General features: G+C 41.8%; 1 protein-coding gene and 1 long non-coding RNA gene across 8 annotated transcripts in view; one reads left to right on the forward strand and one right to left on the reverse strand.

The window, feature by feature from the left end:
* Positions 1–18,669, reverse strand: part of celf6 (CUGBP Elav-like family member 6) — a 156,460-nt gene extending 137,791 nt beyond the window's left edge. For all 7 annotated transcript variants that reach the window (XM_030097611.1, XM_030097584.1, XM_030097601.1 and 4 more), the window contains exons 1-2: positions 18,332–18,669; positions 6,278–6,360 (exon numbers count right to left, since the gene is read on the reverse strand). In XM_030097611.1, the coding sequence (XP_029953471.1) occupies positions 6,278–6,360; positions 18,332–18,581 (333 nt within the window). In that variant the 5' untranslated portion in view covers positions 18,582–18,669. The remainder of the gene's footprint in view (positions 1–6,277; positions 6,361–18,331) is intronic.
* LOC115392989 (uncharacterized) lies at positions 1–23,895 on the forward strand. The gene is made up of 3 exons (XR_003931914.1): positions 1–251; positions 8,608–8,617; positions 23,884–23,895. It is a non-coding gene; the product is annotated as an uncharacterized LOC115392989 (long non-coding RNA).
* Positions 23,896–24,803: the final 908 nt, after the last annotated feature.

Raw genomic sequence — 24,803 nt, forward strand, 5'->3', positions numbered from 1 at the left:
GTGGTTTCAGTGGTTTTTTTAAAGCAGTGCAACCTGAGAGCCCAGAGATCGTGGCCTGGTCCCCAGTGTGCGGCGATTTCTCTAAATCTTTTAATGACACTATTTGGGGGTGAAAGGAGGATGATCTCCAGGTTGTCATTCATCCCTGTTGGACAAAGACTCTCAGCCTTTGCAGGACATCCTGACCTTTAGTGATAGATTGCTTCACCCAAACTGTGGGACTTTAACGCTCCGACAGATTCTCCCTCCATGTGGCTCCCACAATGCAGCTGAAAGTGCTCACATTATAACACTTTAATTATTACACAGTGCTCACTTTGACTGCTCACATCAATGTCATCACTTTAATATCATTGCTCTTTGTATTATGATTATTATTATAGCTATAACTATTATTGTTATTATTACTACTGCTCCCTTTTTTCTTTTTTTCTTTTTTTTGCAATACCATATCCGTGCCTTACTCCACGTTACTGATGCAACAAATTTCCCCATTGCAGAATGAATAAAGTATTTCTGATTTTGTTTACCATAGATCAAGTCAAGTTCGAAAAAAGTTCATCTGGTAACTACCCTTTTTAATTGTTACTCTATTTCTCCATGCAGTGTTCTGCAGAATCCTCGCCATAGTTTCTGAATGACTCAGACTTTTTGCAATGCTCCCTGTACCCCATTTAACCTCATTAGTTGTGAGATGTTCCACCAGGCTAGTTTTTTCACATTACTCAGCTTTTTCTCGTTCTTTATTGCTCTGGTTTTTGGAAAAATGTGGCCAGCAGCAAAATCAAAGTTTGCAAGCTATTTTTTGAACTCTTTGTCCTATTTTAAATTAAATTTTGACTTTCAGTGATTTAGCATCTTTACCACTTTATCCAGCAGGGCACTGGAGGTGGATATGGGCAAATGTATGGCGCCTACTTTAAAGACCACCCGTCTATCACAGGGAACTCATTCTGTTTATAGTCACATCCAAACATTGATTCCAATTCATTTGTTTGCTTCAACTTAAGATCCCAACAAAGGACTGTGCCTTTGGTGAAGTTAAAATTCTGGTTGTCCATTGTCCGTGTACATTGTACAGACAGAGACATACAGCAGGTGTTTGGTGGCCACGTCTGTACTGTGATGTACTAAGAGAGTGTCAAGAACACAGATGCAGTGATCCATGGCCCCATGGCACTGTGCTTAGTGACACATAATACTGGTATTGCACAATCTTCTCCTGACCTATTTTTGTGTGACATGTACTGAAGTCAATTTTCTGCACTTTTCATGCACAGAAGGAGAAGAAAAATGTTAGAAACCCCAGTATTTTGCTACCCACTTTGGCAAAAGCCGATACCTTCAAGCTTACCCTTTCAAATTTGAGAAGAAACACTTCAGAAAGTGTGAGTTTCTAACTTTTCTCTCCCCCTATCTTCTCCACTGCCACGCTTGGCTGCCTCGTCATCAATACAGGGGTCAGGTGCTGCTGGTACTCTCACTCAGAAACTGAGAAATGCGGACCCCTCTGCAGAAACCGCAACATAAATGACAAGTATAAGGTTGGGGCAGCACCTCACACTCGGTACTCCACAGGGGAAGTGTGAGAAAAAGGGAACGGGGTGAGTGACGGTGGTTGAGGTATGAACACGCAGGAGAGATGGGGGAGGGTAAAGAGAAGAAGACAAAGAGAAGTAGGATGTGTGTTTTTTTTTGTTTTGATTTTTTTTTTTTTTTTTTCCTAGAAATTTTTAATTGGCTTTTGGGCTTCAGTAGCACCCAATTAGCATGCTTGTTACATGCAAATACCAAGAGCTAATTGACCTGAGAGCAGAAAGCAGCACGGCCCTGAAAGCAGAGAGTGGAATTCATTTGAAGATTTGAGGCGCCAACAGTACCATGTTGGGAGTGCAGTTGGCAAACAGCTGTACTACAACTGCAAATACTATTTATACTTTCATCCTTTATTGGCATGACAAAAAAGAAAGTAATAACGAGTGCCATGAAATTTATCGGCAATCAAAGAATAGTATTTGGCCATCAGGACTCTTTGTGATCAACATACCTGTGTTGCATAAGCTTGATGTAAACAGAATACTAATTCCACGTTCAAGGCTTTAATTGAGCCGAGGTTTGTGCATAAATGTCCCGCGAATTAATCAGATCCAAAGAAAAATCACTCACAGGCATGACTTAACCTGTCCAGGCACAGCGTCGTCCTGCCCTACATATGCCGAATGCACGCACAAACACAACAGCACCACGAGCTCACCGAGGGCAAGAGGCAGAGAAGCCTGATTACATTGACTGTACAAACTGTAGCAGCAGGATCTGATGCGCAGGACATCAAGAGCTCATTATGCTCTTTACATGCAATTAATCAAACAATGTAAACAAAGCTCATTTCAGCCGCAACAGACAGAGCCAGATTCCCCGGTGGCAATTCAAGTGCGTTGCGCTCAGTACAAGACATGGTAAATAAAAGGAATGTGAATTATGGAAAATTTGAGACTCATCTCCAATCTGGAGATGATGTAATGGTTGCAGCTTCCTGCTGAGAACACAGAATATTAGCTCTCCTTCCTCTCTGTCTCGCCGTTAAGCCCACAGTCCTCTTGCTTTGTAGAGTCTGTTGATATGGAAATGTCTGTGCGGTGACGGAAAAATGTGTTTTCGTAACAAAGTGTCACAGAAAGAACACACAAGTAGATCATCTGGTCTCAGTCTGTGTAAGGGCATCCCTGCCAGGTGAGTGTTTTATTTTGCATCAAGCAAAAACAGCGCAGACAAATTAGTTATTCATCCCATCAAATGAACTCATGTATTTCATGCACTGGTACGATATGCATCACCTAAACTGCGGCTTATATGGAGATTAGCCACCATGACTGCTATGCTATGGCAACCACAGTAAATAACGCACTGCGTGATTATGCCGCCGCTCACAAACAAGTTACTCAGTGTTATTCCTAATTAACATACAATGTGACTTTCAACTCTCCTGTTGTTTGACACAGTTGCTTACCTACACGTTCATGTCTGGAAAGCCAGATTTTTTAGTTTGTGCTTCTCACAGTCGGTAATGGGAGTTCAGCCTGTACATGCAGCCGGTGTGTCCTGGATGAATCATGTCTCAGATGACATCTAATATTTCAGCTTTGTCTTTTTTTTTTTTTGTCCTGTCAGACCACATCGACAACGTGAGAGAAAGACAACGAAAATGGAATCATGCTACCAAAGCCGAAAAGCTCTTATCACCTCTGTGTTCTGTTCAGCTGGGACTGTTTTTTCCTTTTCACAGATACCTCAAAGAGTCAAAAGCCAGCCATCCCCACAATGCCCGTGCAAAGTTGCAAAACAAAAGCCAAATGCTCACCAGTAAAGCAGATCGTCAAACTCACAAGCAGACTCCTTCTTCACAAATCCTCTTTCTCATTCTTTTTTTTTTTTTTTTTTTTAAAGTGCTTTAACATTTGAATCATACCTGCAAGTTCATAAAGTAAATTCTCCCATTCTTTGTCCTCTGGAGATTTCGAGAGATGTTGAATAGCTTTTAAGTACAAGCGAGGAAGCCATACAAAGACTTAATCCTGGTATGAGTGTTGCCTCCATTAATCGTAAAACCCAGAATTAAGTTATCACTTTTGCACATTTGGTTTACCATCCCAAAGTCAATGCTTTTTTAATCGTCCCATTGGTAATTCACAAAGTTTCCACATGTCTTACTCAAGTTAGTTTCAAAGAAGAGACTCAGTTGGACTACAGACACTGTCAAGGACATTATTTCATCACCCTGGATGTGAACTCGTCGGCCTTTACAGACTCGCTCAACAAACTTTTTGGAGATTTTTAACATCCTGAACTTGTGGTAATGGGGGAGAGTTTGGTGGAAGTAACAGTGTTAGAATAAATTCCACATTAGACAGTTTGTGGTGGTAAAGCTGAAGTCTTACAACTTTAACGCAGTTGGACCTGTGAAATGTTTTTTAGGCTTCAGACACCATATAACTGCTATTCACTGGTGATGATTAAAGCTGGCAAACTGCGTTCTGTTGTTTATCACAGAGCTGACTCTCTGCAACAATCCGAAAGCCAATGGTATAATCCTTTTGGCTTCCTGTGAAATGAACCAGATTGATGCTAACTTCCATGTTGGCCTACAAAAATAAGTAATGCCTGCAGCACTTTATGAGTGTTGAAAGTATAGTCTATCTCCAAACTGAACCTCATTTATATGTAGGGAAAGGGATGAACATAATTCATTAGGCTCATGATTGTCAAAGCTCCTTCAAAGCTAACTCATACAACATGACAGAGCCAAAAAACAAACACACACATATTTTAGGCAATGCCTGTGTTATTTTTGCTTCATCTATCCTCAAGAGGAATAAGGGATGATATTTTTTTTTTCTTTTTTGTCTTTTTGTCTTTTTTTTTTAAATGCCACATGTCTTGTTGGAACAAAAATTTGCATTTGGTTGCCTGACAATCACACAGCCACAACCGGACTGCACAGTCGTGTCTGAGACTGTGTTTGGAGAAGCCTCTGAAATGGCAGCATTATACGAGCGAGCATCTCAAACCATCAGGCCATGACAATGACAATGAGGCTTGTCCAGAAGTGTCACCTCTCCAAGTCTTTGTCTGTCTTTGTCTCCCTCGCACTCTCCTTGTTTTCTCTCCCACTCTCTCCATCTACCACTACACACACTCACACACACACACACACACGCACGCACGCATGCACGCACCCGCAGAGAGAAAGACAGAACATCTTTATTAGTCCTCTGTATGCAGGCTGTGCTCAGTCTGAGATTGCAGGACTGACCCCTCGCTGTGAGCTGTACAGGGGAAATGTTTACTCAAACCCCACAGAACATGCCATTAACCTCTTTCCAGATAGAAGACAAACAAGAATGTCCCTCCATGAGGGCAATAAAGACAGGAACACCTATCCAGGACCATCATGGCTATCATCTCATTATGAAGCTGCAGGAGGCAGCGAGGAGCCGCGGAGCCCGGCCTCCCGGGGACATTACCGCCGCGGCGTGTTGATGCCCCCGACGTTCAGTGAAGTATCTATGATATGCAGTGAAGTGCAAACAACTGATTAACCCAACAGTGAGGAACAACACAGAGCTCCCACCAATGCATCGATCACCTCTGCCCTCCTTTGCAAACTATTCCATATGCCGACTTTCCCCCGGCTGAGTCCTCGTCTCCTCTCCCTCCATCTCTCTGTACTCCTTTCTCTCCCCGGGAGATTTAGACGGATATCCTTAGTCTCTGATTAAAGCTCCAACCTGGGCGGTTGTCTGGGTGGTGAAAGAAAGAGGAGGGGGGACAGTGGGGGTGTTGGGTGGTTGGGGGGGGCTGGGGAGCAGCCCGGGTACTGGAAACAGCTTCTCCTTCTTAGGGACCTGCGGGCGTAATTCAATCACACCTCGATAATTCTCCTGATGCGACAGTCGAATTCCCCTCACACTCATCGAGCGCAGATAGACGCCGCACGCTCACGCTCATCCCAGATTGAGGGTCTCCTCCTGGGTGGGCTTAAGAGCCCACTACTGGGTACGTTTTACCTGTGTCGTTTGAAGAGGCCATTATTTTAATTGAAAAAGTTACCCGCTCGCCAAAGGCAAACTACGGAAGATCGCAAGGAAAACGGAAAAAAAAAAAAAAAAAAAAAAAAACAGGGAAAGAATTAAAACAAAAACACCAGATGGTGATATACATGGTAAAAATGATTGTTTATACTTACTGTTTGATTATATGTGATAATGAGAGTGGGATTCCTCAAGGCAATTAGTGTCTGCGGCAGCCATATTGTGAGAGGACAGGGGAAGGACGGCACGGGCTGTTATGAAGGAGCGCTTATCAAATATCTCCGGCGGGGTGATTAGTGTAATAAGACACTGCAAGGTGAGATAGGCCACTCACACTCTTTTAGTATGTCTGCACGTATGTGTGTGTGTGTTTGGAGGTGAGCAAGTGAGAAAGTGTGTGTGTGTGTGTGTGTGTGTGTGTGTGTGTGTGTGTGTGTGTGTGTGCTGGAATGAGCAAGAAGCAGGCCGAGGGAGCGTCTGAGAAAGTATGAGTGACTCTCTCCATCTGTTTTCATATCTGCGGCTGTCGGTGTGCCCGAGTGTGTGTCTTGATGTATACGGTGTCCCCATGAGCCTCCTGTGTGTCGGCGTCTACGTGATGTAATTCCTATGTTAATGCAGGTTCCCATGCCAGTCTGGCTGCCCCGGGGGCTTTAGCCTATGACAGAGGGCAAATTGGGGGCACTTACCCCTGGCAGAGTCTTCTGTTCATGGAGGGCGCTCTGGGCCTTCAGTGCTGACTCTCTGGCACAGTATGTTAGAAAGGCACATCCTACAGTGTCAGGGATACAGGAGAAAGATGGATTTATTATACATCATCGTTACAAACAGTGAAGAAATACAGGGAAGACATACAGTAATAGAAAACGGTCAAATTCACCAGAAAATACATTCAATATATAATCCGTCCATCCATCTTTTATACAGCGGTACCCAGTTCCAGGCTGCAGAGCTCAGGAGCCAAACACACATGACTGTGAGCAACAGCAGCGTCCATCACACACCATATAGAATTTAATTTTTAAAGTATATTTAGCAATTGGAAAAGATAAACATGATGTGAATTGTAATCTGACTGCCTTCTTAGGTTGAATTTGGCAAGAAGCTTCAGTAGTTTTTTTTTTTTTTCATAACTCTTTAATATTTGTTGTAGAAGCAAAGACGGAGTTAGGAAATTAAATAAGCTTCATCGAGTTTTAGACACAGAACGAACCTAGCATTTATCTGGGACATCAGATAATTATGTTTTTAAAAAAACCCTACAAACATGTCATGATAGCTCAGTGAATTAAATCAGCAATAATCAAATCAATTTATCTTCTCAGTCAGAAGTTTTACGGTGCAGGAAAGGCCTCTGCTTCGAGTGGCAGAGAGTTTTGGTAGCAACGGGAAAAACTTCTGGGGTCAAGAGGATACTTTTTACAGAGCATGGTGTGAATTTTTTTTTTGTTTTTTTTATGTTTGAAAATCCTGGGACTGTATTTAAAATAAAAGTATAATGAGACAAATTCAAATTAAAAAAATAAGCAAAGAGGCGTCTGTGCTGAAGGTGTGATGTCTGTAATAGTTCTAGACAAAATAAAAAGGCTTACCAGATATTTCAAACTTTTTTCAGAATTTTATTTTTTTTTTAAGTGGAAACATCTAGGATGCCAAGAGTTATTCTTTCTATTGCTTATTGATTCACATGACGAGTAATAACAACATTGTATGTGAAAATATTGATAGGTCCAGCATTTCAACCTAAAACCACGACTCGGTATTTAGTGTGGTTGTCGTGCCGCATTTTAAAAAACAACTTGAAAAAAAAAACTGTTGATTTTATTAAGTGTTCCCAGTCAGCACCAATGCTTTAATTGCTTTCACTTTTTTACTTTAAGTGACCTGAGAAAAGGAGCGACGGCAGCCAAAACCCCAGTCCCGTTTTACAGGCTCCTCAACTGTCGCATGGGATCACGCACGTATAAAGTCGTATTTATGTCGTTATGATAATGTGGGGATTTCAACATTTACTACTCATCAGGTTTATATGTTGTACAGAGGATTATAAAAAGAAGCGTCTCTTTATGTAAACCCATTTAGACAGCGCAGAGTGATCGAAGGCTCATTACAAAGTGGAACTTGTTGATCAAAACACGGGTCTGAATCTAATTTAGTGGCTGTACTATTAAACTTCCAACAAGTGTTGATAATGAGAGAGAGCCTAACAGCTTTGTTTATTTTTTTACAGGCATCCCAAAGGCATAGTTTTTTGTTTTTTTTTTTCCAGCTACACTTTAACCTTCCAAATACGTGCATAGATTGAAAGTAATGCTGTTCCGCACGTGGCCAAGATATTACACTTACTGGAGTTTTACAAGCAAGTGCCAAAACATGCATTATATTAAAATGGAATTCATATATCCATACAATTGGAAAGTGGCTCTCTAAAGTTAATAGCTCTATACCCTCAGAGAAAATCACATGCTGCCCGAGATTAAAATTGCACTTTTTTTTTTATATGACAACCCTTTCAGATTAGATTTAGTGAACTCATGCATATCTTAACTGTTCATAAGAGTAAAGTGTTTGCCATATTGTTTTGCTTTTATGTTGCTGTCATCTAATTCTGTACCTTTTCCCTCATTTCATTTGATGTAGTAAAAGTAACAGAGCGGCACAATCCTTCACATACAGGTGTAGAAACGACAGTGTTTCTTCAGGTTAAATTCAGGTGGGGAGGCGAAAAAAGAAAAAGCTTAGTCACCGTAGAGTGTTTGTTTTTATTTCAGTTCATAAGAGAAAATATGCGCAATGCTACTTATGAAAGATCATTTTCACCGTGACTGAAACACAACAGTTTGCATATACAGTTCTTCAGCTGCCAAGCAATTAAAAGCCCCTCATGATGAGTTGAAACTGTATCCTCAGACATCCCCAGAGACTCTTGTTTAAGTCGGAACATTTCAGGCAAATGTAAATTAATTGTCAATAGTTGCCTAAGCCGGAATGTGACAGCTTTCAGTAAAGGCCGGGCGAGTTGTTGCTCTGTTACGCACTTGGCAGAGCTGACAGTGGGTGACCCCGTTCAGAGGAGGTTTTGCACTGTGCAGCATAATTTCCCATTACTACATGTCACACCTACTGCCAAGGATTCCCATGGGAGACGACGCACACACACACACACACACACACACACACACACGCACAGATGATACCCAGCATGCCTAGCACCCATCATCCCCAAAAGCCAGCAACGCACGCTGGCGCCCGGCCAAGAGAGCTCCCTTTCACGACAACCTTCACCCACCTCCACAACTAGGCGGTTACTCAAGAGGAAAAATCACCTAAACGACACTGATGAAACAGCAAAGCACAAAAGTTTGGGAGCCCGGGGATACACTCTTCATCCTATGTGACATGACAAAACTGTGGAACATGAGCCGGAGCCTCCCGCGGGGCACGTCCCCTCAAACAGGCTGACACACTTCTGCCATCACCTTTAGATGTTTTGGGTGTTTTCCACGGAGCCGTATTGCTGCTTATTGTTCAGCGCACGTCTTGACTTTATTTTATCACGATTCAATGAAGTTGTTCTTGTCACAAATCGTGCGCGAGTGTGAGCAGCGTTGAGTGTCAGTGAGTAAAGACTCGTGCAAAATGACCTCAAGTCAAATCAGTTCAGATCGTCCAGGTCGTCTTTTTCTCTCTTTTTTTTTTATCTCGTTCTCATAACTTCTGTCCTGGGATAAACTTCACTTTCACTGAAAGCCTCATTATACTCTGTGCTTCAGCGACAAAATCTTCACATTTGAGCTATTTGAGGCGCAGTGAGTAATCTGTGCATCAGACTGGAGACCAGCAGGTTGCCCGTTAAATATATCCACACACATTGCATCAAACTTGTTTCTCGAGAAGTGGTCTCTCTCCTTCGAATATTTTGGATGCAAGATTCCATGAGGATATGTTGAACCCAGAATTGGTGACAATGAGAGGAGGTTTATGTTTCTCACCCAGCCTCACTGCAGGTCTTTGTAGAGAGACAAATTAGACTTTTCCCAATAAAAGATTTAGAGGGGCTCCTACAGACGTTTCTAATCTTTATGGACTCCAGCAGCTGTGCATATTTAGAAAATACAAGAAGTCCATCATTCAGCCAAGAATTACTACTTGATGTTACATGCAGAGTATGAGACTCAGTCGGGTGATCGTCAGTATTAATGTGTTGTGAGTCAACAGGTTTTGTTTCTCTTAGATTTTAAAATGCATTACCTTGGCACTGTTTTGGGGGAAGTTACTTGAATCACCATGTAGGAGAAATAGACCTGTGCAGTAAAAAGACATGTGGAGCGGAGTGAAGCCTAACCCACCCATTCCAGCAAATCCCGCCAAGGCGAAGAGTATCCCTGCTCCAGTCAGGCCTGACTGAGAACCAGACGCCACAAAGAAGGAACACGAGCAGCAGCAAGGCACTCCTAGATCATCACTACTATTCCCTCTCCTTTTCCTGCACGGAGGAGCAATATCGTGACTTTTGTGCTTTTATGGCATCTTTTTTTTTACTGCAATCCATTTTAGATAAAGAAAAAAAAATATTGCTGTTTACTACACTGCAGTGGTTGTATAACTGAATTTGACCAAATGCATTTTTCAACCATACATCATAATTATATAGGTATCACCGTATCTTATTACCAATGAGAATAACTGCCTACATCTAAAAGCATCAATAAAAACACTCATAATGTGGCAATATAATACTGTATGTATGGTGATTCTGAAGGAGTAAAAGTTTGTCTTTTGATAGTTTCTATGGTTTATATTTTATTTAGTCAAATAAAATTTGGTATTTAGAATGTTTAATTGTTTTTTGTGCCGCTCCTTTTACTTCAGTAAATGATCTGTGCGCACCCTCCGCCACACTTTGCTGTTTCCAGAAGCATGCCCAAAGCAAGTGGAGCAGCATCTGAAACAAGTGCAGCAATTTTGCTCTGCTGCAAATCTGCGCAGTTGCTTCAAGAAAAATAACACTTGATACTATTAGTTCAAATGACTTGTTAAAGTGGACCTCTTGTGCAGCGTGGCGCTTTATATCGGCGGGGCCGTGCAGCTGCTGCCTCCACTCCCTCGCAGCGCTGGAATTTCTGCAGGACTTGAGGAAAGCTTCGCATCCAGCAGCGCCGGCTCAGGGGACACGTGAAGCCCGGAGGAGTCGGCGGCTGAGAAAGCCAGTTGTGAAACAGATGAGCATTCAGCTCACAGAACATGAGGAGGGACTCGGCGATACTGTCTGCAACAAGAACGCGGCAGCTGGCAGCAGGTTAGAGCTGTCAGTTTAAAATTTTAAGTTGACTAATTGGCATGGGATTACATTCATACCGGCAAATGATCGAATATTGTTGCCCCTGTGGTGTAATATCCAGTCATGCGTGAAGACTTGTGCAAAACACAACATTTTTCACTCGTCTTCACTCCTGTAGAATAAAATGCAGGTTAAAACAAATGCGCAGATTTTCAGCACAAACCTACATTTAATAAACTCATTTTGAAAGCAAGAGAACAGATAATGTGCTGTGAAACGTTATGATACAGAACTCAAGAAGCAGAAGCTGTTTTTATGTTCTTTACAGTAATATGTGTGTGTGTGTGTGTGTGTGTGTGTGTGTGTGTGTGTGTGTGTGTGTGGACCAGCGATCAGGTTGGTACAGCTCTGATGATCACATGTTTTTTTTTTAAATACATTCATAAAACTGCAACAGGAATTGTTTTTCACTGGTATCCATCTAAGTGAAGAGGTCAACAGGTTTCATTGACTTTGCTTCTTAACTCATTTCAGTGGGGTTGGTTTTACAGCTGTTACTGACAGTATCACAGATTTTTTTTTTTTTTCTGGGTGTTAATTTATAAAATTATGCAGTGCCTCGGGGTTTAAACCGCCCTATGTGAAGCTTGAATCAACCAGTTTCTGGCCACAAGTGGGGATAAAAGTTGCTCGGATAAAAAAAGAAACGAAGGAGGGGAGCACGGGCGAGGATCAGAAATGAAGGGTAAGCTTTGGTGGAGGTTCAGCGAAAGGACTTAAGGCATCCTGTGATGAGCAGGGTAAGTGGGGTGAAAATAATACTTTGGTAATCAAACACAATTTACCACACTATAATTTCAGTGAGGGACAAAAGTTCAACCAATTGTGTTTAAGGCAAATGAAAAAGTAAACCCTGCAAACTGCTTCAAAGAGAAAGCAGGAAATGAGAAATTAGTCTTTGCATTTGCAAGACACGTTTTAGGTAATTACTTAAAGAACTTCCCCCCCCTGTAATGCTTTCTCTAACAATTTGTTTTAAAATGGAAATTAGTATTGGCTCACAATTGCATGCATCCAGGCATTAACAGTAAATTGTGCTTTTTTTAAGGCATCAGGTACCTGTAATTGAAATAACTCCAGAACAAATTTGTATAAAATTTCAATTCATTAGCAGTGAATTCATGAATCATGAGCAATTTGCTTTCCTTCAGTCTCCTCACATGTCTGATACAAGAATGTTTATTAAACTGGGAGAGAATACAAATTAATTTCTCAAAAGATTTTTTTTTTTTTTTGTTCCTGTTTTTTTGTTTTTCAGTGTTGTCAAACAAGTGGATGCTGCGTGGGACCGTGCGGACCCTTTCCTGGGCGCCGGAGCAACAGGGATATGAGAATTGATCGGCGCACTTCCTGTGTGTGTTAACCTCGCGATCACCTGCATGTTTCACTTGTTTCCACACATCTGCATTCGGTGCGGTCTGTTCAGAGCCGTGAGCTGTCTGGTTCACACGCAGCCTCCTTTCTAATGATCAAAGAGGTCATCTGTAGACTTAAGCTACACCTGTCACTCAGCTGACTCAAGCTGTCAATCACTGTCCAACGCATCCTTTGCAGCGCTCCTGCAGAGGAGAATTCCCAATGCAAGCCTGGTTCCGTGACTCACAGGCCATCGCTGCAACTACTGACTTTCACACGAAAAAAAAAAACTCAGAACTCGAACAAAACAAATGGAAAAGAAGTGTCTGAAATGCTTGTTGTTACATCCATTGAAATAACATATTATCACCCTACTGTGGTCCATTTTTGACATTTCAATGCCTGAAAGGGTTTTTGTGTCCATTTGGCAAGCTATTTATAGCCGATTACGCTGCATGGACCTACCGAGGAGAGGAGAATGGATGAGGATATTTAACAACTCTTTGTATCTCTTCTACCCGGCTGTGTGGTGCAGCTCTGAGTCCCTCCTCTCAGCATCAGAGACGGATTGATAGATAACGCTACTCAAGCAAAAGATTTGCCCCCTGCTAACATTCAGCATGTCTGAACAATGCATGCGTTCTGGCACTGACACTAAGTATTATGATAATGTAGTGCTCAGCGGAATGATGGATGTTAAACAGCACGACCTGGCTGCACGGCACACCGACGAGCACCGTGCGCCGCCAATAGTGTCTAGTCATCCCACGCACTGTATAAGGCTCCCTAACGGCACAGAAATGATCAGACCACCGATAAAGGCAACAGCGTCAAACAGCCGCCGCACAGGTTTAAAAAAAAAAAAAAAAGGAAGAAGAAGAAGAAATGAAAGTGTGGTCCTCTAATACTATATACGGTTGTACTTGTCCAGTCAAGTGTACAGGAAATTAAAAAATTCCCCAGATATGCGGAAATGTCCCTGGAGACACCCCAAAAACCCAGTGTAAGTATTCACGGAGCACAAGACATCTGTTCACATTGTTGCAGCACAATCCGCATGAATTAGTCATGAGCAAATATGACATATTTTGATCTGCCCTTAAATCTATAATTATGGTGCAGCTCTGTGCCACAGGACTCGGGCTGTGAAAAAAGGTAGTGCTGCAAATCATCCATTAGGTACGGTTTACTAACTGATGCCAGCAGCCATATACATCATCCATCTGAAACAAATCAAATCCTTCTCAACCACAAACTAAGCCCAAAGAGGGATTTCAAAGTGGAAGTCAAACTAAATTTATGGCACAGCACTAAATCTTTATGAACTTTATGTTTTTAGAGATCATGGAGGCGAGCTGATTATAGCCTCTCCCACTCCTCTGCTGCTCTGCTGTGAAAAAGGTTTGTGTTATGGAGAAAGGAAAAAAAAAACTCTGGATTGAATTTGTGATAATGTTACAACACTAGAAGCCTCCTGGGCCTTTGACATAATAGCTTGCCACTATCCATTGGCATATTATGCATTTTTGTGAACCAAACAGCATGCAAAGTACTTTCTAAACCACTATGCAATATGTATAACGCAGGGAAAAGATTACTGCAAAATCTTATATTGTGTGAAGACAGAAATGACTCAGGCTCTCTGCGACTACACTTCTGGCAATAGTTACACAGCTACAACACTTGTCTGAGCAGATTAATGCCGCTCATTCAAGCAGAACAATATCAGGTTGAAATGAAACTATCCATTGGACTGCAGTTGAAGAGATGGAGATCATCTGAGAGATTTCTAATGGCTGGCAGTTAGTCTGACACAGTCATGTGATTCTTACATCTATCAGCGATCCCTCATCTGACATCCCCAAGAGGTCTCGATGCCAACCGGTAGAAATGATGAAAATCTATGGATAATTAGAATAGGATGTTCACTAACTGCAGTCCGATGGATAATTTAACTCCAGTCTGAAGCTTTAAAACTAATATGATAGACACACTCTGTACACTCACTGATACGGACAAATATGATGTATTGTTAGTGGCCGTCGAGCAAAGAGAAAATCAGTTCACTGCTTGTACATGTTCTGTGTACATGTTCAAAATTACTGTATTTTCCAAAGCAGACTGTACTTCTCCAACTTGGTATGCCCCTGTACTATTTGTTTGTTGAATGTCAGACTTCCGAATTTCATGCGCATTATTTATTATATAGATGCTGGATCAGTTCTGCTCTCAAATATCAGATGTTTTTGACGTGAAGTAGCTGACAGGTCTTTATTGTCAGCACCTGGTACCAATATGGCGCTTTTGTTGTTTGATTTATATTTTACAATTACAGTGAATTTTTTCTCCTTCTCTCATAAAATTGATTTTTAAAAATGGTCTAAAAAAAGTTGGACTAAACAAGGTTTTTCATCCAAAGCTGTGGTAAAGAAATAATGTATGACTGTATTTATAGATTTAATCGATGTGGTTTGAAGTGACCTAGCAGATGCAGCCCTCCAAATTTCACTACCACCCCACAAAAAAATTCAGTTTTTTAGTGTTACTTTTCTGTGGATAAAAAAAATGTAAAAAAAATCGGATGGCACCCCCTGACCCTGACATTTTTTTCTGCACTGCACTTTGGCACCCCCCCAGAAAAAAAAAAAAAAAAAAAAAAAAAGCTTGCATGAATCACAATTCAGTAAACGTCATAGCAAACAAAGCAGGCCGGCAGCAATTCTTATAATTTGGGTAGCCTTTTTGACCACCTAGTGTGTAAACCTAATATTCATGCTCTTATTAACCTGGATGTTAGTCCCTGCGATGAATTTTGCTGCTGCTAACCTTTTCTTTCTGTTGTTCCGTGCTAAACGAGGATATTATTGAGAATTTATGTTATACATTTGTGTTATTACAGTTGTAAAATAGACAAAAACGCACAAAGAAAGTCGTAGGAGTGAAGCAAACCAATAAAGATGCCACTCGGCAAACCAAATGGGCACACTGAAAGAGACTCGAGTGACCCTGAGCACATTGTTGAGCTGCAGAGTCAGGTGTTAATTCCCCAAGGATTCATTACTCTGCATGACCCATTTAACAAACAAGTGGTCACGTGCTCTCTCGTTAATATCAAAATGATTGCAGCAGCTTTAAACTATATATTTAAGTCCCAGAACCCTGAAGCAGTTAGGTGCCTTTGATAGCCGAAATATCTTCATGCTGAATAAACTCGGTGGAACCCAGGGGAACATAATAATGTTGGCTGTTCAGCCATAATCCAAATGGGAATTGTAATAACTTATGCCCTCTTTCTTAAAAATGCAAGTATTTCACAACTATGCAGCTAAAGTGGCTGAATGCCTTGGATGGGAATGTATTTTATGTGCTAATAAAGAGCATATACTGGACATGTATTAAAAAATAAAGTAATTTAAAGTTACTGTTGAATTCAGCTTTGCCATCATTTAGAGGGGTAAAAGAGGAAGGACAGCTTCACAGTGACAGGACGCGATTCAATTATTAGGTGCTCTAAACTTTTATTTAATTACTACAAATAATCGTACTGAGCAAATTAAATTTCAAAGTTATCTTTTATTACGTGCTAGTGTAAGTTAGTGTGTTGACCTTAAAGTGTTGTTTATGACAAAATTCAATTTGAATGTTTCAGAGGACTTCCGCAGTTGAAAAAGTAATTACATTTTACCTTCAGTAGCATTAAAAAGAAACTTTTCTCAGTTTCATAATAGCCATTCAGGTAGTAGTTTAAACTCCTCTCCTTGAGTGACAGAGCTGATTTTACACTGTACCTACTCCTTCATTGTTAATGACGCTAATCCCATTTTCTTACCCGTGTACTGTCATGCTTCAGTCCACAGATATCACACATCGACACAGCAGGAGACATGAAGAAGGTTTAGATGAGTGGCCAATAAGAAAAACTCATCCATATAATGCATTGACGAAATCTTATTAAAAGTGCACGCCTGTGCTCCCAAAGTGACTTTGAATGTCACGCGGGATGAAGTGGGCATAATGCATACATCAGAGTGGCCTTGGTGGAGGATGATTTGAACGGGCATACAGTCTGGCTTTGGAACAGGATTAGCCTTCCCGAGGCAACCATCCTCCGGAGTGTTGACATTCAGGGATGTCGAGGACAGGCGTAAACAACACAAACATCGGAAATATTGTTTTAATCGATCATCGGGCTCCAAAGAGGAGCACTGGAAGGTGGAGGAGCTGGTTGAGCACCAGCAGCTGGTGGCTGGAGGAACAGGTGGTGCATGGAGAACTTAAGGGCTGCTGCACACACAAGAAAGCAACGCTGAGCCCACATTCGTTTTTCCCACAAGAGTGCTTGACTTGTGCTGATCAATAAGATCATGAACTGTAGCCGCTGACTTACATATCATGCATAATTTGCCCGCCTTGTGAATTATTTTTACTGTGAGTAAGCCGACTGAATTTAATGCCACTGGCGCATGTGTGTGTGTGTGTGTGTGTGTTTGTGGTTTGTGGGAGGGAGAGAGAAGGAGAGAGAGATTCTACTTAGAAATACAACATAATTTACAATCAAAATGATCAATCACAGCTAGCGGCCACAGTGTTGGAGTATTTTTAATAAAGGATTTAGCTTTTAGTTAAACTGTAGACTCAGCAATATGCTTATGTTTATGGTGATATTATTAAATTGAAAAACTACCTCACAGAAAACTAAAAGATTTTTATTGTTGTTATTTAATGTATCTTAATGAGTATTATTCTTCAGAAAAGTAATATATATATATATATACATATATATATATATATATATATATATATATATATATATACATATATAAAGACTGAAATCAGTGCAGGTCAAGACTTTTTTTCTCTCTCTCTCTTTTATGATTAACATTTAAATTGAAATAAAGCAGGTTGAAACAGGGACTGTTCATCAAGAGGCTTTCGGTGCGTTTGGCCAAACCTGAACTTTATTTTTGGACTTGCAGGGTTTTTCTTTCTCTTTTTTTCCCCTCCTTTCCTTTCCTTCCTTTTTCTTTTCTTTTTTCTCAGTTAAAGCAGCCCCCAAGCTTGTCTGAAACACAAAGCCAAACCGCACAGCGGCATTCATTATTATCACTATCATTAGAACTGATCGATCCCTGATTATCTGCGCCTTGTCTGACTAATTACTAAGTGAGCGCGGATCGCGGTCCTTTTTGGACAATGAGGGGAGGCAGCGGTGGGGGTGTGTGTGAGCAGAGGACGATGCATGCTGGATGTCAGCCTCTACTATTATCCTGCTTTGTACTTCCTGACTGCAACCCGCCCACGGAGCACCATTACAATCCAGCTGCCGTGTAAATAGTATTCTCCACAGCACAGTGATGTCCGAGAAGGAGGCAAAACTACGAAGCTGCTGAAAGGTCAAAAGCAGCATGCCAGCACCTCCTTAATCACACATGCTGATTGCCAGATAATGACTTGGATTTTTCGCAGAAAGCTTTTATTCCTCTCAGGCAATATGGTGCAAACTGACTCACTGATGGGTGTGTGTGTGTGTGTGTGTGTGTGTGTGTGTGTGTGTGTGTGTGTGTGTGTGTGTGTGTGTGTGTGTTTTGTATACGTATATAAGTTGTGAAGAAATGTGAAATAACAGGACCCCGCACATGCCTCCCACCACCACCCACACATCCCCCTCTGTCCCGCCCACTTAACCGGCCTTAACGGGGATGCTCAGCACATGATAGTCAATGTAAACACACAAAGGCGTTTTCAGAGTATTCACGTGGATCGGCGGTAACAATTAACCCTGCGCGCGCGAGCCTTTCACTTCCACGTGTTCCCCCTCCGCGCTCCCTCACGCGCCGTATAGAATCGTGCGTGTGTACGCGTGAAGGCTCCACGGGGTATCCACTCTGTCCCAAACATCTGTACATTAACACACTTTTCCCGAACTGAACTGGGGCGACCATTATTTTTATTTCAAATCTTTCTCTTTCCCTCACTGTGTGTGTGTGTGAGTGTGTGTGCGTTTTTTTTTAATCGCACAAAGTAAGAGAAGACCAAAACAACCAACCTTTATGCATTCCCGTAAACCTGTCTTTCAGTACAGTGAGTTCGTATATCTTTCCGAATTCCTCAAACAGGGGTTTCAGGTCTTTTTCCTCCAGGTTTCTGGGAATCTGGCCGATGAAAAGCTTGATGGCGTCGTGGTCCTTCATTGGAATGGTGTTCTGGCCGATGGTAAGCCCGTTCATCCTGCCGGCGCTGTTCGTGGTGCTGAATCCATTCTCCTGCTGCACTCCGTTTGCAGTGACTGTAGCCATCTTTCCTCAATGGGCCGGCGGGCTGCTCTCTCTCTCTCTCTCTCTCTCTCTCTCTCTCTCTCTCTCTCTCTCTCTCTCTCTCTCTCTCGCTCTCTCTCTCTCCTTCTCCCTCTCTCTCTCTGTAGTCAACTGCACAGTGTACACTCCCCCCTCCTCCGTTATATCTTCCCTCTCTTCCCTCCCCTCCTGCTCATTCTCCCTCCCTGCTCCTCTATCCTCTTCTTTCGCAGCCTGAGTCGCCTTGTTCGGAAACAACCTTATTTATTTGGTTTTTTTTGTTGTTGTTTTTTTTTTTTTAATGTTTTCATTTTTTAAACACCCCCCTCCCCCCTCCCATCATCCAAAAGCTGCCACTCCGTCCCGTGACGTCAGCTCGTACTCTTATAAACAGACCCCGCCCACTCCCCCCTCCCCCCCCCCCCCCCCCCTCATAAATTTGCATGTTGAGCTCGGCCCAGGCCAATGGGAGCACAGGATGTGCTGAGGGCCCCACAGGGCAGAGTAAGAACGCAAACATTAGTGTAAGAGTGGAAAGCTGGGGACATTTAAATGATGCAAAGGCAGCATTTGTGCTATCTGCGCTTTTTTTTTTCCCTCTAGTCTTTGTCAGGTCATTTAGTTTAATCCTGGCAACAAGACAAATCAGTCCCATTCTCCCTTCCATATAATGTTATTTTTCAAATGATATTTTGTTTTATTTTTGAAAACTTTTTATTTCCCCTATGTCAACACAGTTAGCTATGTCCTGTGTTTTCACACAAAAGGCTGCTGTCTTCCTCAGTCTGTTGGAAACAGGTGTGCGCACGTTTTCTCTCCGCCAAGGTAAATAATTGCATTTATCTGGCATACTGGGCTTAAAAAAGTCCCCCTTCAGATGTTTAGAAAGAAAACCAGCAGGACTTTAGGTCCTGAGGACCAGTCATGAAAGGCACTGCTGTGAAACTGTGTAGAAATGATCTTTGCAGCAGTGGTTCTCAATCCTGGTCCTCAGGAGCCAGGTTCCTGCTGGTTTTCATTCTAACCATCTAACAGGGACTATTTTACACCTGGGATGCCAGGTGAATGCTATTAACTGTCTGGGAGGGGAGAAAACCAACAGAGCTGGGATACCTGAGGACTCGGGACTGCCGCTCCTGCTGTGGTGCTCTGCTGCTCCAGTGTGCCGTATGTAGAGCCCTTTAAGTGTCCTGGTTTAAAAACAAAACAGCCAGTTATTTTTCACCTTTAAATTTGAAAAAGACAATTAAAACAGCTTTGAACAACTACAAATGAATTCAGGCCACAGAGGGGAGAATCTGGGGAAAGTGCATGCATTCACAGGAAGAACATGCAAATTCTGCATGAACTCAAACCAGGAATACTTTGCCAATGAAATGGGGGAATTAACCACTGCACGGTCTGCTGTGCATATAAGCGAAAGTGAAATGACGAGAAAGTCGGAGTACACTGTCATCTGGGAGTCTTTATGCACTTCAAGCTTTTTTTCAGGTGCGTTTATCCATCATAGCATTATAGGGACCCTTTCACACATCAGGTGTCGACTATTTGAAACTTGCATTTCTTTTATTCGAAAGAACTATCAGAATGTAAAGTGTAGCTTTTACCCTTGTGCTGAGATCATAGGTGCATTTGAGTAAATAAAAAACACTGCAGAGTTCTGAGAGCCAACCCACAGCCACCTTTGGAGCATTGCACAGTTAAAAAGCAAAACATGCCGCCGCTTCTTCTCTACACGAAGATAATGCAAATAGATATCGAGCGGAAGACGAACAGAACAAAAACAGTGGCTTTAAAACTATGTCAGCTCGAGCCTGTGGATTTAAAGCTGCCGCATGTCACTGTCCGTGGTGCTGAACCAACACTGCCATTCACAGAGCGTGAAATAGATTGTTGGAGCTACAATTTAACAGCACATGTTTGCGCTACAAATTCTCCATGCTTTCTATCTGTCGGCTGAGCACATTTCCAAACCTTTTTCTGTCCTTTTGCCCATACAGGGAATCATGCTTTCAACCCCACACTCTTCAGAATACTTTTGTTATTCATGCAAGTGAGCATGTGCGCCGGCACTGTTTTATAACTGAATTCTGTGCACAGAAAGGCCTAATTAATGCAGATGGGAATGCAACATCAATACAAGGCCGAGCCAGCTCACACTGATGTGAGTAATTATGCCTGATATCATGGCATTTCTGTGGATCATATCATGTGTCATTAATCGATTGCATGTGGCAAGTTTGTAATGAAAATCGCTAATAAGGGCTGCTCGCCTGTCTTCAGCACCCTCACATCTGCTCTGTTTATGTGTCTTTGAGTGAGACGGATCCTCTGACACCTCGAAGAGTGTTGTTCTGTTTCTCAACCTGACCTTTGATCCTCATGTGGAATCCGGCAAAAGGAGAATAAAACATGCCCTCTGGGATCAGGATCGGATCGCAAAGGAAGAAAGAGAGAGAGAACCTGCATGTGTGTCGAAGTGCGTTCACTAGACAGTGCTTAACCTTTGTTAGGTCAGAATTAATTGGGTAGTAAAAAGATGTAATGAAATAGTGATGATTAGTTTGTTCTGTTGCTTCTCCTAATTAGTACAATAAAGCAATCTCCTGATATTTAAATCCAGTCTGTCAATCTATATTTCTCCTATCTATCTATCTATCTATCTATCTATCTATCTATCTATCTATCTATCTATCTATCTATCTATCTATCTATCTGTTCAATGCTAATGTCTGCCTGAAATGATTGTGTTAACACTGATTAAAAGTCTCATGGAAAAATGAGCCAGTCGCAGTATTTCCCAGGAGAGGATAATTGAACTGACCGCTTTCTTTCTCCTGTGGTACCGATGCAAATTTGACATTTGAGCAGCTTTTTTTCATAAGTGACTTAGTGTTTATGTAACAGTCTTATCTATCATAAATAGACAAGCGAGCGACCCTTCCTTTCGCGAAAATCATATCACAGCACGATAAGACCAGGAATATGTAGGAGGCCACAATGGATCCAGTGAGCATTTTTTTGGTGACTAGCCAGTGGAGGAGTCAGCTTTGATGGATTATGTGCTGTTTATTTTGCAGGTTTCGCTGTGCCGTTCACCCCCCGATGCCTGTCAGAGTGAACGGTCTTTGGGGATCATGGTATTCTGAGCGCCATGCTAACATCTGGTGCTTCTCTCTCTTTGTTAAAAATCTTTATTTATTTCCTATTTAATCACATCTTTGTAGACCATCTCAGAAAACTCACGCAGAGTACTTTTGCTCTGATTAGGGATCAAAAACACAATGGGTCTCCCTTGTCAATGCCATGAGGGCCATTGTTTCCCAGAAAGACATAGCTAATTCAGCTTCAGTGCTTGTTACGGGCTTTGTGATTTTTTTTCCCTTGTTTTTTTTTTTTTTTTTTTTTTTTTTTTTTTATGACATTTCTCCCTGGGATATTTTGCCCGCACAGCTGTAGAGACATGGAAACTGCCTGGTGGGAGGAAATGCAGGTACGGCATGATCTTTTCAATTATGCCAGTGTGTAAGCATCCTCTTTGTTCGAACACAGGCAAGCGTATCAGAGAGGTTGACAGGGTTCTTCTTGGCACCTGTGCCAAGCTCAGCACCTGGATGGCTGCACAGGGCACCTCTGTCGATCGCGCCTCTTTCAGACAAAAAGGCAGTCAGAATAGTTCCAGCTGTGTTTGTGAAGTGGTGATGATCTTGCAAGAAAGCGACGAGACGAAAAGGAAATTCCCCCGAGACACATTTCAGTCAAATTATTTCTGCATTATTTCTGGATGAAAACTACATTTCCCCATTAGCACCGAGCGAGAATTCTTCCCTCACCAAGCTAACTAGAATTGAAACGAGTGTGGGTGGTGAACATTGTAAATGTGTCAGCAAAATAATTCCCAGACTAATGCAAAAAATATTTACCCTGAATATTTCACATGGTACAACTGCTATTTTCCGGAGCCTAGTGAGTGCCATTGCTGTTTTTATTACCCAAATTATTCACACCACTGTCAAGGTGACTTGTTGGAATGTCACAGCCACACTACTTGAAACAGCTACCAAAAATATAGTCTCTTGAAGGAGCCAAATCAGTGACATAAGTCATGCATTGTGCATAACAGCTTGGTGTCATGCACAATTCCTTTATACTGTGTGTTCATTATCCCATTAAACTGGATATATGGAGTGGGCCAGGTGGAACGTAGTCATGCATGAACATTTTTCACTGTCTGTTTAGTAGAGGGAGCCCAAAAGGAGAGCAACCATTGATATTCATGGCACAGCCAGTATGAGGTGTGACAGTATTTTTTGTGAATCTCTGAGTGTATATGGTAATACCAGAGCAGCCTCAAACCTCAACTGTAGTCTCCGCCTGAGGGAGGGGGTGCACTGTTCCCCCCGCCCCCCCGCGCAGGCTCTGCAAGATAAAGAACCACTCACTCAGAAGCCATAATTTTCTTTTAAAACACAATTTCTTGCCAGTTCATTTGCTTCGGTGCTGTAGGGAAAATGCAGGAGTGATTGTTGGTCTAGCCCGAACAATGTTTTTGCTAAATTAAGTTTTGCTCATTTTTATTTCGAAAAGGTGAATTACATGTCTATTTTCCCTTTATAGCTGGTGTTCCGTCTGTTCCGCTGTTGATGTACTGTTGAATGATAAGCAGGCATTCCGGTGAATGTTTAAGTTTACCGGTGATAGAGGCAAGGAATAAATGAGAGAAAAACAAATACTAAGAGGTCAGGGAGACCACAGTGAGTCATCTGCTTTCTGGCAACTAATGAATCCCACAATGTTCTGTGCTGGTCTCCCCTGGGTGCATTCACATGGGTTTTACTTGCATTGCTTTTGCATGCAAATGCAATATTTTACTTTTCTGGTCTGCAGTCACTGTAAATCAGAATGTATGCACACCATGTGTGGACAGTGGGTGTCTCTCAACATCTGTAAAGAGGACTGCTTTGCAGTCTGACTCGCTGTAGATTTAAATACAATAAGGGTGTTTTAAGTAATGTTTAAAAAGATTAATAATAAAAACATTATCAATCCTAAAGGGAAGTTCTTCAGTGGGAGCCATTGTGGCAGGTTACAGATAGCTTGTGCACACACACTGCAATAATAAATAAATAAAGACAGATCAATACAGATCTATAGAAAAGAAAAGCACAGATAAATTGTTGTGGTTAGTTGCGTTGTATTCTGAACTTGGCAGAGTCTGACAGACGATGGTATTAATGTACTGCTTGTCAGCCTCTTGCTGGGGTCTGCTATACCTACAGCCTGTCTGTGCAGAGTGTCAGTATAGCAGAAGTTCACATACTGTACATTTTCAAAGCATTGTTTTACAGATAAAGCCGGTTTGCTTAATTTTGCCTTTTGAACAGAAATAAAGCTGTTCTTTCTTCTGTTTATCTCTGAAATAGTCATTAAATTCAATGGGTGTTGCTATAATGTGTCAGAGGTTTATTATATCATTGTAATGCATCCTTTTGATGTAAAATGTATCAAAGCTGTTTTCAAAGCCACTCCAAACCAGCATTGTTTCATGGCCCTACTTTGATAAGTTGACCTACTTTTTTTTAATCTTGCAAATGTGAGAAAGTTGAGCACAATACGCTAATGCAAATAACTGCTTGCATGCACAGAAAGATATTCATGCTTCACTGCCAGAGAGACAGTTGCAGGACTATTACATCGAGTTAACTAACAGAAGCATATCCTTCAGCAGAATGTGGACTAAATCTTTAACGCTGTATGAATAGTAAGAGAGGCTAACTGGAGAGAGGAGGTGACGAGGTCGAGGGATGATACAATTCTGTGCGAGATGAAACTGAGGACATCATCTCAGCTTAAAGTCTCCCGGCTGCCCCGGAGGTTCCTCCGCGCAAAGGCTCAAAAAAAAAAAAAAAAAAAAAAAAAAAAAAAGCAGTGGGGGGAAAACAACAAGAGAAGACTTGTTAAAATCCAGGGAGATCTGGGCATGTGTCCATAAAGCTACGTTAAGATTCTTCATGGCAAAAAGATGAAATTCTCACTATTACTAGTAGAAGCATAAACCTGTGGATTATGGAGCAGTGGACGGCCTGAATTTAACAGATCAGAAAGAGGAGAATCAGCTAACCTGGTTTACTCAAAGCTAATTAAAACGGAGGCTGTCTCACATGTGTTACTCTTCAGGTTCTTTTCTGATTTATTTCAACTCCCTTGTTCCTCATTGTGCACAAT

The sequence above is a fragment of the Salarias fasciatus genome, chromosome 1 (genome assembly GCF_902148845.1).
Source record: "Salarias fasciatus chromosome 1, fSalaFa1.1, whole genome shotgun sequence".
In the NCBI taxonomy this organism is placed as follows: Eukaryota; Metazoa; Chordata; class Actinopteri; order Blenniiformes; family Blenniidae; genus Salarias; species Salarias fasciatus.